This window comes from Sander vitreus, chromosome 6, assembly GCF_031162955.1.
Source record: "Sander vitreus isolate 19-12246 chromosome 6, sanVit1, whole genome shotgun sequence".
Taxonomy (NCBI): domain Eukaryota; kingdom Metazoa; phylum Chordata; class Actinopteri; order Perciformes; family Percidae; genus Sander; species Sander vitreus.
In genome coordinates this window covers 6751021-6766175 of record NC_135860.1, presented here as the reverse complement: position 1 = coordinate 6766175, position 15155 = coordinate 6751021, and the positions used below count along the sequence as shown (strand labels likewise).

The window sequence follows — 15155 nt, the reverse complement described above, 5'->3', positions numbered from 1 at the left end:
TTCCTAAACGATACTTTTTTCAATACCAATTTTATGAAACAAAAAGAAATGACCACATTACACGTTACGGCACAAATCTTTTTATTTATTATTCAGCTCCTACTAAGACCCCGTCTCTGTGCGCAACGTAGATTTCTCCTGCCTGCCTCTAGTAGACCTACATGTAACGCAAAACAGCCAATCACAAGCATGCTGCGTGCTTATTGGCTCACTGACGCTGACAAGATTTACTCCTTAGGGAATTGAAATTAGGTATTGAATGAGGAGGCATTTTTCGATACTCAATTTTTTTAGAGGCAATCGTTCAGTGCCTAAAAAGTATTGAATTCTGTACCCAGCCATAATGCAAATGCACCGAACGATATAGACACATTAAATGTGACAAATGCCATGTTACATGTTGTTGCACGCACCACGTTGGCAGGAAGTGGGTCCAGATGTTGATCGTCTCGTTGTTCATCTGGAAGCTGCTGAGGACGCAGTCCAGCGCTGAGCTCCGCGGGTGACGGTATCCAGAGATGATGCTATCCTCCCTGAACACCTGAGGACCAATCAGACAGCAATTACACTGCACAAACGTCTGCCGATTCCTGTGGGGAGAAATTCACTCCTCGCTGGACCTTACCTGGAATTTATGACATATTTACTGGAGATTGTTTCAGCATTAAACACATTTTCTGCGCTTATAATAAATATTTCAGTTCAGTGGTTCCTAGCCTTTTTGTCCACTTGCAGCCTTTCATCACAGGTTGCATGTCTAAAATGTCTGAGTTTTGAGAAATTCCACCATGTATTGTTTTGTTTAAATAATTGTTTAAGGGCAGAAATGGTCAAACATCAAACATTTCACAAGAAAATAACTTCTAGCAGGATGTGCTAAGCAGAATAATAAACAAAGATGACAAATGTAAATATTTTCCCAAGCAGGAAAAGGGCTGGGCCCTGTTTCAGAAAGCTGGACGTAAAAAATGTCTCTCTGGGTTTTCAGGTCAAGAAAGAACTTCTATTACATTTTTTCACATTTATTATGTTATGTTTTTTTTTTTAAATAGGCTGAATGTAGTTTGGCCCTATTCACACAGGTACCTAGGAACCTCTATATGTAAAAATTGCAGAGGTTGTCTGATCTTAATCCCGTGCGAATCTGCCAGGTCTGTAAAATAAATCCACCGCAAATAACCAACCATATTTCGGCAAACACAACAGTTGTATGACAAAATCAGTCCCATTCAAATCTCTGTGATTTGGGGTTGTTTTGGCTGCGTTGGCAATTATAAATATAAATGAAAGTTTTGACGGAGCCTTGACATCATATGTGGAGGATAATATCATTAAAGTCGAGAAAAATACAGACTTTGCTTATCCTGTGCGAATGTGCCGCACAAAACACTGATATTCGTGGTGGGGGGGGGGGGGGGGTCATTTCTAAATCACGAGGTCCCCTGGTAATACAAGTCCCATGCGAATAATGCTCAAGTCTCTTTTTTTGAAAATAAATGTGCACAAACATGCATTAAAATCTCAGTTCAATGGGTTAAAAATGGTGTCTCTGCCTTAATTTACCCATTGCCATGGTGATTCAGGGTAACAGAGCTCCACTGATAATAGCTTTTTTATTCACCACTCATACATCACATATGTTGTTCAACCTATACTGACTTTAGATAAGCTTTTGTATTTGCTGTTGGTGCCTGATAGTGCAGTTGGTCTCTCCAGGGATAAATCATTCTAGCACATGGAAACGGATGTATTTTACACTAACAACAGTGTGTTTGTAAACTAACTTCTAGAACCTCAAATAATTAAAATTAAAAAAAAAAAATAATAAATCAAGGCCACATATTTTAGTAGTCAACACAAACTGTTCCTTGGAAAGTGTGACGTAAAACCACTACAAAAAGGACTGCTTATCACATAAGATAAGGTCACTACAGCAGGTTGGACACCTGCCAACACAGAACTGCGGTGCTTTGCCTCCTATTGGAGGACTGCGCTCCCACCGCAATCAGCTACCACAAACCTTTCCTACTAAGGCGTTGTTTAATCTCATGAATATACATTTGGGTTGGGCTTATAGGAACAGGACATTGTTCATTTACAGTATATACATACTGGAAGATAAGCAGTTGAAGTGTAATGAAGATGCAAAGGTAGAAGAACACTGGGATGATTGTAGATACTTCCTGTCAAAAACATAATAGGGATGGGCGCCTGGCCTGGGTAGCTCACCTGTTAGAGCGCGTGCCCATATGCAGAGGCTCAGTCCTCGACGCAGCGGCTGCGGGTTTGGAGCTGACCTGCAGCCCTTTGCTGCATGTCATTCCCCTTCTCTCTCCCCTTTCAAGTCTAAGCTGCCCTATATATATATATATATATATATATATATATATATATATATATATATATATATATATATCTCAACAATTAAGGCCTAAAAATGCCACACACAAAAAAATCTTTAAAAAAAAAAACATAATAGGATGTGCAGGTATCAAGTTTTATTGCTGAAAAAATATTTACAGTATACTGTATTTACCAGATATTAATAAAATGTTCCTGACATACTATTATTTATTAAGCTCACAGCACCACCTTGTGTGACCCAATGCCAGACCAGTTCTCCCCTCTTCTATTTAAGCGCAGGATAAAACAAACTGCAGTATCATGTAAACCTTTCTTACCTTGGGGACCTGATTGATGTCAAAGAGCTGGGGAAGTTTGATGCTGAGCATGTCTGTGGGCAGTCTGATGGCACTCCTCCCTCTCTGACAAACCTCCCTGAGCCTGGCGTGTCCCCCACGACAGAGGACACCCCATACAGGGTAGTCAAATACCGGGATCCAGGCCCCTTGTCCTGGACTGGCAGGCTCCCATCGCAAACCGCGTCCCCAGCCCTGGCTCCACCCGCCTCCGACGCCACTACCGACTCCGATTCCCCTCCACACTGGAAACACTGCAGAGATATACAACAAACATATTCAATGAGACACCAACAGATAGGGCAGGGACGATATGCTTTTGTCCCGACTTAATTCTTTCACGATACATGGGTGGCGAATCAATTTGTGTTGCGATTCTAGAAGTATTGGGATTCAACAGTTTTCCTTCTTTAACAAAAACAAAAGTTGAATAAATGCACTTCTAATATCAATTTATCATCAGACGTTTCTAAAAATTGTTTTCTAAGAAGAATGCACATGACATTTCAGTCAGTCTGACATTTGTTTTATTTGTAAAGAATTGCACTACATGGATTTTCTGTATTTTCTGCTTTCGCTCTGTTTTGCTGTCAGCTGTACCATATAAACAGGACATTTTTAGGTCAATTATTAGTTTAAAAAAAAAAAAAAAAAAAAAATAAAAAATATTGATTCTGGGGAAAGGATTCATTTAAAAAAAAAAAATACATTTGATTTTTTTTCCCCCACCCCTACCACCAGAACCGTAATTTTCTTCATTAGAGGTCTACTGCAGACTTATGTCACTAGCTGGTTTGCTGGTAAGCACACACATACACTGACACAGGCACAGCTGCAACATACTGGATTTCTTCATAGGTTAATCTTTGTAATGATCGTCACGGGGCAAATGTTATATCAGCATTAAAGTTTATATGACAAAGTGTGGTGTCTTTGACTGGAGTAGAGAACAAACTGTGGCAGCTCTTGAGACATACCCAGACATCAATTTGAAGAATGCCTGGCATTGTCACATTGCAGCGGCCTGTGACTAAAGGCAAGCATGTAATAATGACATGTTTGTGAGGAGAGCCAGCCAATATTACATGGTACATTCCTTCCCAGTCAACAGAAGGGGAACGTCATCAGGTAACTTCATCAAGGTTTCTTACAACACATGTTTTCAACTTTACAGACAAGTTGTATCTTGACAATATCTGGCTCTAGGTAATTTTAGAAAAAGTTTGTCCAACAGAGCACACTGACAAGTTTATTATCCACTGTAAAATGTCCAGTTTAGCACATATTTTGTTCACAATTCTTCAATGACTTAAGTGTACATTCAAAACCAAAAAACAAATATTGATAGCATCTGCATCAAAAATTCAGTATGGATGGGGCACTAATGCATTATAAAAATAAACATTAACTAAAATAAGACCAGACAGGCGTCTCTCCTGTCATTACAGCTCATACCTGAGGGGCTCCTCTCTTGCAGTGTGAGAGCAACAAGAGGAGGTCATCGCTTACTGCAACCCAGCTGCAGGCCCCGGCCTGGTAACTGTGAAAAAGTGAGCATTGTGGAGGCTAAAGCCTTGAGAGTACAGGGACCAAAGGATGACTGTTATACGCTGCACCGGATGGAAATGAGGCCGTTTACACACTCTCACAACCAGTATCGGTCCATGGAGAACATGCTCAAATACTCCGAGCACTGACATGCATGCACATTGGCACAAATACTGCATTCAACACGACTAGATAACATCTGAGCAGCACACAACAAAACAACAGCTTGTGTCGATGACACGGCTCTGAAAAGCCAGTGAAAAAAAAAAAACATAGCTCATTTGAAGTCATAACATTAGATGATTTAAATAGCTGTTTTGAGATATACAGTGGTGTGAAAAAGTGTTTGCCCCCTTCCTCATTTCCTGTTCCTTTGCATGTTTGTCACACTTAAGTGTTTCGAACATCAAACCAATTTAAACAAAAGTCAAGGACAACACAAGTAAACACAAAATGCAATTTGTAAATGAAGGTGTTTATTATTAAAGGAGAAAAAAATCCAAACCATCATGGCCCTGTGTGAAAAAAGTGATTGCCCCCCTTGTTAAAACATACTATAACTGTGGTTGTCCACACCTGAGTTCAATTTCTCTAGCCACACCCAGGCCTGATTATTGCCACACCTGTTCACAATCAAGGCATCACTTAAATAGGAGCTGCTTGACACAGTAAGGTCCACCAGAAGATCCTTAAAAGCTACACATCATGCCGAGACCCAAAGAAATTCAGGAACAATTGAGAAAGAAAGTAATTGAGATCTATCAGTCTGGAAAGGGTTATAAAGCCATTTCCAAAGCTTTGGGAATCCAGCGAACCACAGTGAGAGCCATTATCCACAAATGGCGAAGACATGGAACAGTGGTGAACCTTCCCAGGAGTGGCCGGCCGCCCCAAAAATTACCCCCAAGAGCGCAGCGACGACTCATCCAAGAGGTCACAAAAGACCCCACAACAACGTCCAAAGAACTGCAGGCCTCACTTGCCTCAGTTAAGGTCAGCGCTCATGCCTCCACCATCAGGAAAAGACTGGGCAAAAATGGCCTGCATGGCAGAGTTCCAAGGAGAAAACCACTGCTGAGCAAAAAGAACATCAAAGCTTGTCTCAATTTCTCCAGAACACATCTTGATGATCCCCAAGACTTTGGGACAACATTCTGTGGACCGATGAGACAAAAGTGGAACTCTTTGGAAGGTGTGTGTCCAAGTATATCTGGCGAGAAGGAACACTGCATTTCATAAAAAGAACATTATACCAACTGTAAAATATGGTGGTGGTAGTGTGATGGTCTGGGGCTGTTTTGCTGCTTCAGGACCTGGAAGACTTGCCGTGATAAAAGGAACTATGAATTCTGCTGTCTACCAAGAGATCCTGAAGGAGAATGTCCGACCATCTGTTCGTGTACTCAAGCTGAAACGAACTTGGGTTCTGCAGCAGGACAATGATCCTAAACACACCAGCAAGTCCACCACCGAATGGCTGAAGAAAAACTAAATGAAGACTTTGGAGTGGCCTAGCCAAAGTCCTGACCTGAATCCTATTGAGATGTTGTGGTATGACCTTAAAAGGCCGCTCATGCTCGAAAAACCCTCTAATGTAACTGAATTAGGACAATTCTGCAAAGATGAGTGGGCCAAAATTCCTCCAGGACGCTGTAAAAGCCTCATTGCACGTTATCGCCAACGCTTGGTTGCAGTTGTTGCTGCTAAGGGTGGCCCAACCAGTTATTAGGTTTAGGGGGCAATCACTTTTTCACACAGGGGCCATGATGGTTTGGATTTTTTTTCACCTTTAATAATTAACACCTTCATTTACAAATTGCATTTTGTGTTTACTTGTGTTGTCCTTGACTATTGTTTAAATTGGTTTGATGTTCCGAAACACTTAAGTGTGACAAACATGCAAAGGGAACAGGAAATGAGGAAGGGGGCAAACACTTTTTCACACCACTGTAGATGTGTTTTTTTGCAAACTGTGTGACGGATTTGAATTGCAACATCTATGCATGCAGAATTCTATGCAAATTAGATTATAACTGGCTTTGAGAGATGGAAGATGAATGAGCGGGACTATTTGAAGCCAAAGGCAGCCTTTTAAGGAGCCAAACAACTCAATCATGTAATTGTTACGATTCATTTTGGACAGTTGACAGGACAATATAGAGGAAGACACTTACGCACTCCTCCTCAGATCTTAGTGGAGGAAGTATGTCAGACAGTGTCACTGGCCAACAAAAAGTGTAAAAACCATATGAATAAGTTGTAAATGCTGCGCGTCATTTGAACAAAACACCAATTCCGATGCACAAACATACAAGTGTTTATAGAGATAGATAGATAGAGAGATAGAGAGAGAGATAGAGAGATAGAGAGAGAGAGAGAGAGAGAGAGTTTCAAGCTCAGGACCAGAGTAGAAAGAGACAACATGTGGATTCTTAAATAAACAACAAGAATTAATTTGCATTAATTTTTTACAGCTCTGAACCAGAAAATGCAACCAAACCAGTGAAAAACATTCCAGTCTGAGCACCTAAACAACTTTACATTAGGACTCAACTCTCCACGATCATAATACGAAACGCACAGCAAGTGAGGTAATGCACATAATTTGACTTCTCTAAATCAGTTCCCACGAATTTACAAAACTCAAGATGTTGCAGTGTTGACGTGAAGCATCAGACAAGCACGTATCGGCCAAAAACATACTCCTCTTCGCCCCACACTACTTGGCTGGGATTGGAGCTTTTAGTTTAAGTGGTTTATTAAATCTTGTATGCATCCATCCGCAAAAAAGATAACATTCACCTTTGTTGACTGCGGTTTCATGGAGAATTTGAGAAAAGATATTTGGCCCCTCCTGTTCAGTACTTTATGTCCAAGTAAAACAAAAAGGTGTTTGAGGGAGTCGTTTTTGTAGATATAGTTTAACAACTGTTTGCTCTTGAAGTTTAGCTGGCTGTAAAGTCTTAGCAAAGCTTTTATAAAAACACAGTGTGTTTGCATTCAGCATGATTTCAGCTCTGTTTTGACAGACATTGTTCACCTTTATTATTCTGACGTCACTGCGATCCATGAGCTAAGAAGATGAAACTATAACTGTCCATCCCCTGGACATACTCTACCTCACACTTATTTTCTAACACAATAACTATGTTTCGACTTAGTAAAAGTGAATATAATGCAGTCAAAAAGTATTTAAATGGTGACATATTTTTGTGTTAGCTACAATATATTGAATTGTAAAGAATACAATGACAGAGGTGTAGCTAGGAGTATAAATCAACATAAGATGAACAGTGTAGGAAATCGATCTTATCTAACTCTTAGCAAGAATGCAAATGAGAGTATTTCCCAAAATGTCAAACTATTCCTGTAAAGCTGAAAGTCAGCACTTCAACCTCATAGTTGTTTTACTTCAAATCAAATGTACTAGAGTAGAATGAAAAACATATGAGTGTCTTAAAAGAGTACTCCACTGATTCAGCATTGCACTCCTAATACATTGGACAGTTTTAAAAAAATCGATGTAGTAGAGAGATATCTACTTTTTTCCCCCCCAAGTATTACTATTCTTTGTAAAAACCTGGCACCTATGTTACCCATAATGCAACTCGATCACTGACAGGCCAGAGATTTGGGTGTGTTGTGCTAGTAGCGGCTAATGTAGCCTCGAGGTAAAGGCTAGCCTCAAGTAGAGAGGAGCAATGGGTAACAGAGGTCTGGCAAACTCAATTCTTTCCAACTCGAAAGCCAGAGATTTCTTTCTGTTCTGTTTTTGATCTCGTTAAAAGGGTGTTAATTCAGCAAACGGGTTAGGAGCAATACAAGTCTAACGACATGCAAGATATTATCTCTGACTGCTCATGAAATTGAACAGTGACCATAAAGACATCTGTATCCCTCTTTTACTTTCAAACTGCCGTTGTTACCTGCAAGACCTGCAGCAATTCTGAACTGACCTAAACACTTCCTTCCTTTTTTTGTTATTTTCTTCACATCTGAAATTCTATCCCACTCCCTCGTGATGTTGTCACGTGACCTTTCTCAATGGACGTCTTTATTGACCAGAGGCTGACAATAAGAAGGCTATGCATGAGAGCATGTTGCCCACACAGATGGGCATAAGTGCCTTGTACTGCATGTGCTCCTTCTGCGGCTCAAGCTATAATAAAGCATTCCACTGTCCTGCTGAAACATGTTCAGCCTAAAAAACACTCAAATACATAACTGACCTTTGGGTTCACCCATAGTAAATGCACCATTTCTTGAAAGCAAAAATCTTTTCTGTGCTTTTACAATTACATATTTGTGAATTCATAAGTAATTGTGCGTGATTATTCTTTATGGTTAACTTTTATCTGTGAGTCACTACACTAATTTTCCCAGAATCCCTTTTGGTAAACACCCACAGAACATGCGTAAACGTGTTACATCCACCTCTTTGTTTTTTTCACACTGGTGAAGAGAGGACTAAGCAATAAAGAGAACTATTTTTTCAATTAAAAAAGGAAAACAAGAGGCTTAGTCAATGCATAAGATGCATCTGGCTGTGCTGCATGATCCATTAAGACAACTGTCAGAGGAGAATTGATGTCTACTCTACGATTAATTTCTTCTGATCCTTGAACATGAGGCCAGTGTTTTTCCTGGCTCAAAATGGGCCATTGGGGGGACACGTATTAAGCGTTGGGTCTGGGAGTCTCTCCCCAGGAAATTTTGAGCGTCAAAGACTTCATTTCTTGCATACTGATACATTTCGACACACCAATTTATGGGTAAATGTCTTTATATATGTAAAAGGAAAACACTAAAATTCAAAATGTAAAAGGAAAAGGATGAACTGCACCAAAACATGGAATTGGACAACTTTTTTACCGCGAGTACAATGAGCCAGAACAGAGAGAGGGGAGTTGACTGCTGGAAGTCAAAGACTTTTAGGCACTTGTGATTTTCCTCTGTCTAAAACCTCTTTGGGGGCACCAAAAATTCCTCTATGCAGGAAAAACCCTGGAGTCTAGAAAGAAATTTTGATTTTGAGACAGACCTCTGCTGCCAGTTCATTAAAATCTCTCAATGTGACATCATACGACAGCTATCCAAAACAAAAACAACTAACAAACAACTAAACAAGCCCACAAATGGATTCCTCAATTTTATAACCAAGAACACATGTTTCGGTTGGGTTTTCCTTTGACTGCATTAAATCTGAAATGCTTAGGACAATCACAATTGATTAGTTGTTGTCATTTATCAAGCAAAAATTCCATTCTCAGGTTTCAGCTTTCCAAATGCGAGTATTTTAAGATTCATTTAGGATAATTATCTATTACAGAAATCTTCAACAGGGGGTCCGGGACCCCTAGGGGGTCCTCAGAGTTGCTGCAAGGGGGGCCGCTAAATTACTGATCGATGGTTTTAAAGAATATATACATTAACATGAATCCAACATATTTGTAAAGATAAATCCTTTTTTTAATGTGCACAACATTGATAATAAGCTTACTGACCTATAGGTAAGTTAGCCATCCACAGATACAGTTAAGCAAATGAGTCACTGTGCCACATTTAAACAAAAACATGATGTATAAATAGATGAACATGCCAAATTTTATTTTAAAAGCTTGGTATTGTATGCACCATTAAAAAGGTATGTGTAAAGGCTTTAGGCAGCCCACGCGTTATTGTAGGCCCAGTTTAATATCAAACTTAATTTTATACAATATATGTCGTAGGGGGTCCCAGCTCCGTCTCTTTTTCAGCTAAGGGGTCCTTGGCCTAAAAAACGTTGAAGGCCCCTGATCTATTATATCAGTTTGGTCAGAAGTCAGAAAATATAAAAAGAAGGATTCAGTTTACTTTCATAGAAGAGTTTGAATTTGCGATGCTAAAACCAGTGAATCTTTGGCATTCTTCCTTAAAAAACAACAACCAGTCAAACAATTAATCAAATATTACAATTGCTGCTGATTAATTTTCTTTCAATCGACCAATCATTTCAGCTCTACAGGATCTGCTGCTTTACTCTGTTCTATATCAAAGAAAACTTATCATCTTTTGGTTTTGGACAAACAAAACAAGCTAATTGAAGAGGTCATCTTGGGCATTTTTCACTATTTTCTGACAAGTCATAGACTGATTAATCACTCGCAAGAAAAATGATCCTCGCATCTACATCTTTCATATCTCCTGCTACAACAGATATGGACTACTTGACCAAATGGTTGAGGTTACTTACACGTTATGAGGTAACCCTGCACACAGGAACATACGCTAAGCCTTGTCATGAGATGTGTTTTATAACTTCCCTTTTTTGGCTTTAAGTCTGGAGTCAGTCTAATGTTTTTTCAAAAAAGGTGTTCCCCCTTGGTCCCTCCCTTCCTGGTATGTGTCTACACTTCACATGAAAAGCACTGCTCACAGTTATGTAACACTATGTGTTCTTACAGATCACACTGAGTAACTGCAGGAACAAAGAGGTAACCATCCCTTCCCCTGCACAATCAAAGCAGTTAATTTCTATCAAAAGTATTTGTTATTGTATTATTCAAACAAGTAGTTAATCTAAAACCTGGCTCTGTATTTTAAAGACAAACCCTTAATTTCTCAACACTGACAAACAATCAGCGTGTGCACTTGGCTTGCATTGCAGCACAATGTCAAATAGAAACCAGTTTCAAGTCAATTATGACGTTATAAATTTAAGCAGGAGACAAAAGACTCAACTGGCTCGGTGTGGTGTGGAGACGTGTGTACGTCACCCCACCCTGCCTCATTCCTCTACTACAGTACCTGACTGCCAACACAGTTTATCCATGTTCATACATAACAATTCCCTGTTTTCCCTTTTCCAACTGTAAGCTCAATTTATACTTTTTCTTTTCTTTTCTTTTTTTTTTAAATCAGCTGCAGGTAAAAATAACAACATTCAACAGGTTTAAGATAGGGCTGCAACTTCTGATTATTTACATTACTGATTACTTTCTTGCTTAAACAGTTAATCTATAAAATGTCAGATTATTGTAAAAGAAAGGTTAAAGTTAAGGCTATATAAAACAGAAAAGATGCAAATCCTCACACTGGTGAAGCTGAAACTTGGGTGTTTTGGCCATTATTGCATGACAAATGAACTTCTTACTGATTATCAAAATAGTTACATAGAATAATTGTTGCAGATCTAAATTGAGATGTCCGTAATCCAAAAAAAGTATGAAACTCTGGAAGGTGACAAACGTGTGAATAAATGACCACACAACACATTCCCTTGCTCATGCCCTGTATGAGCTGTAAACTGGGAAACAGGAGTTCAAGTCCATGGCGACAACTGCTTACAATATGGAAAACTCCAAAATATCTCCAAGTTATTTCGCCTGGACACATCTGCAGAGCAACCATTTAGGAAAAACACGCCAGTCACATGGAGCTAATTCTTAGAATGACTTCAACACAATGTATGTTATTGTATTTCCTCTCCCTTCTTACTATTGAACACGACGTCCCAGAAATCCCTTTAGCTTAAAAAAAAAAAAAAAAAAAAAATTGGTGATGCAATAGCAGCTCAAGAAGACAGTGAAGAGACAAAAAATATAGCTTCTACTGAAAGCTGCAAAACTTCGCCTCAGCAATGCAACGATTAACAACGGGGGGAAAGCATCATCTTCGCGTCTTCTTCACACAAATACTAAAATGTTTTAACGACTTACCGCCACCCTCGGGCATGCGGAGGTTTGAAGGATGCCTTGTCCCGTCTGTCTCTAAAAAAACGCTAAAGGTTTAGCGCATGTGTGACAGCTTCAGCTGGCGTCGTTTCGTCTCTTGGTTTTGTAATAGTGTCAGGGACTACAGTACACAGACACAGCCTCTTCGTCTCCTCTTGTCCCGCGCGAGCCAGTAAGAAGCGCTGCTCGGTGCTCACGTGGATCACTGGAGCCACAACAACACGAGCAATGTGTGTCCACAACGGCTGTGCGCGCGCTACTGCAAGACAAGGGATGGATGTGGGAAGTTGTAAAAACGTCAATGTGATGAAACCAGTGGCGGATCTAGAACATTTTACATGGGGTGGTAAAGGGGTAGCGAGAGATCTTGGCTTGATTTAATTTATACATATAAAAGACAGATGTGTATTTATGTAAAGTAGATGAATGTGTATGTGAATGGGGTGAATGGTGCCTGTAGTGTAAAGCCTTTGAGTGGTCTCTAAGACAGCAGTCTATTTACCATTGACCATGCAGTTGATATTTGTGGTTTAATGTGAAATGTCTCAACAACTATGGGATGGATTGCCATCAAACTTGGTACAGACATTCATGCCCACCTCAGGATAAATTGTAATCACTTTGGTGATTCTCTGACTTTTCATTCCTAGCGGCAACAAATGTAATTTGCAGCCAGGGGAGTCTAGGCACTCTCCGTTGGCTTGTGAGCTGGAAAAACCAAACTCTGGTCAGGCCAATCACATCATGTATAGAGTCAGTGGGCAGGCTTATGGCTGCTGCTGCTGCTGGGAACAGCGGTCTTCTGGAAGACTTGGAGTTAAGCTTTTCTTTGAGAAAAGAACAAAGAACAGCACTGACATCATTCTTAAAACAGGAAGATGTGTTCGGAGTTTTGCCGACCGGATACGGCAAAAGTTTAATCTATCAACTAGCTCTGTTACCTTCTTCGTTGCTCTGCCTGGTTGTAGCGCTATCCTATTGCGTGCAGAGGGAATCTGAAAGACAACCGTTTATCCCGCCCCTCGGATTGAGCCCGGTCAATGGTGAGTTCCCAGACCCAACATCTTGATGTGGGTCTGGCTTGTCAGGCTAGTAGCCATGTAAACAGGCCAGAATTTCAATGTGTTCAATACTTGGTTTCTGACTAAATACCTACAACACTAACGCCATTCCCGTCAGCCTCAGTTGTAGTTTGTATTTTGTGCTAATTAACGAATGTAAAGCTTAAGATGGAGAACGTTATAAATATTATATATGCCCAACATTAGCACGTGAAACTGAGCAAGATTTAAACACGCCAAATTATGATTTTGTAGTTTTTATAATTCAAATTGGTTAAAATGATGAGCCCCTCCTCAAGCTGCCTACTGTACATTTTACAGTAGTGTATTTTATTGATCCTCTAGCCCAGTGGTTCCCAAAGTATACCTAGTAGGGTCCTGGGAACTCCAGGGGGTCCCCAGCACAAATAGGAATCATTTATTTTCACTAGCTAGAACATTTGAACCATGAATGTCTGTAAAAGCATTCATGGTAATCCATCAAAGAGCTGTTGAGATATTTAAGTCTGGACCAAAGCGGAGGACCGGCCAACAGAACAATATTTTCATCCCTAAAAGCCACGACGCTAACATGTCTAAAAAAAAATGTTGACAAAATGAAATATATATACTTACAAAAAACCTATGACAAATATAAAATAAAAAATAAAAAAGTACATGTACACAAATAAAATCATATTCAGTCAGAGGAATTCAGCGGGGGGGGGGAAAAGCTCTATAGTTTGCAAAAGCTTAACTTGTTTTGTTGTTTAACAAACTGATGGACTTTTATAAAGAATTCAACATGGCTAAAAACATACTGTAATGACTCGTGACAGTGATGACCTCAGTGACCCAGCCGGTGATGTCAGTCACCCATAATGGTTAAAATACAGGAAGTGTCTCCGCATGTCTCAGAAATGCCCTCAAGGTTACAAGAAGACCATGTTGCCTTTGAGTTATTTCTTCTATATCGCATGACTTCGAGGAAGGAGAGCTTGTCATGTGAGCCTGTGGGGATACTAAATTTGTCCAAACTCCCGCCAGGGCAGGGAGGACATCCTGTTTTATTCTGTACAGGACAAACATCCAGTTTGTGTCACAACTTTCTATCCCATAACATTTCCATGAAGGTCTCGCCAAACCCATAGCTGTGTGACGTTAAACCCTTGAGGGGCATAAAATATATTTTAGCTCACGAACAACAGCACCAAACTATACAAACTATTTTTGCTTGATGTTCAGTTCACCCCCAAACTGGACTTAGTATGGCAGAGGTAAGTGCTACACCTTGCCGTGCAGTTATCACCCATAAATAATGTTCTTGGCAAAAATAAGTAATCCATTTTCAAGTGTCATGTTTTAAGAAAGCAAATGAAAACACTGCACATGTCATATTCAATGTCAAAAATTGTATGTCCAAAACAAATGACACACCCTAATAACTTCCAGATCAATTCCATCTGCATGGAATAATACTCTGAGTTATATACTCTCCAGTTTTTGGGACATCAGTAAAAAAAAATAAACTCTTCTGTGTACAGCTTGTGAAATAGCTGCTGGTCTCCAAAACGTTCCTGAGGAAATCAGGGGAGCAAACACAGGTCCTTTAAATCTCTTCCAGTAAACTCATTTTTAAAGTTGCCTTTCCAGTAATTCATTTATAATGTTACTGTCTTAGCTTATTCGTTTTAAATGATTGTCTTATATATTATGTTATTGTTAGTAACTTTATGACTGTGTTTTGAAAAGTGCTATACAAATACAGTCATAATAATAATGTTAATATTTTTAAATCACTAATCAAAATCCGCTATCACAACTTGTGGAAGAAGTACCATCCCAATTTTAAAATACTCCATTGCAGGTAAAAAGCCCTGCATTCAAATGTTTACTCAAGTAAAAGTGAAGTATTCAGCAAAATGTACATAAAGCATCAATAGTACTCATATAGGCTACAAAAGCCTATTATTATTATTATGTAAAATTGTTATGGCAACGCAAGGGACATGCGTAAACAAAGTTTGACCCAGGATGCTTAAAACACTGAAAACGCGTATGAACTGCGCCATAGCACATGAGAGGATCAATACCCAATTATATGAGCGTGTTAATATTTTGAAGTGAGAAAACATGGCAGTACTAATATCCCAGAA

At 39.5% G+C, this 15155-nt stretch overlaps 1 protein-coding gene across 1 annotated transcript in view; it reads right to left on the bottom strand.

The window, feature by feature from the left end:
• paqr6 (progestin and adipoQ receptor family member VI) overlaps nucleotides 1–12137 on the bottom strand; it is a 25003-nt gene extending 12866 nt beyond the window's left edge. Inside the window, exons 1-3 of the mRNA XM_078252240.1 lie at nucleotides 11945–12137; nucleotides 2682–2953; nucleotides 414–541 (exon numbers count right to left, since the gene is read on the bottom strand). Coding sequence (XP_078108366.1) covers nucleotides 414–541; nucleotides 2682–2953; nucleotides 11945–11960 — 416 coding nt within the window. The 5' untranslated portion in view covers nucleotides 11961–12137. The remainder of the gene's footprint in view (nucleotides 1–413; nucleotides 542–2681; nucleotides 2954–11944) is intronic.
• Between the last annotated feature and the right edge of the window lie 3018 nt (nucleotides 12138–15155).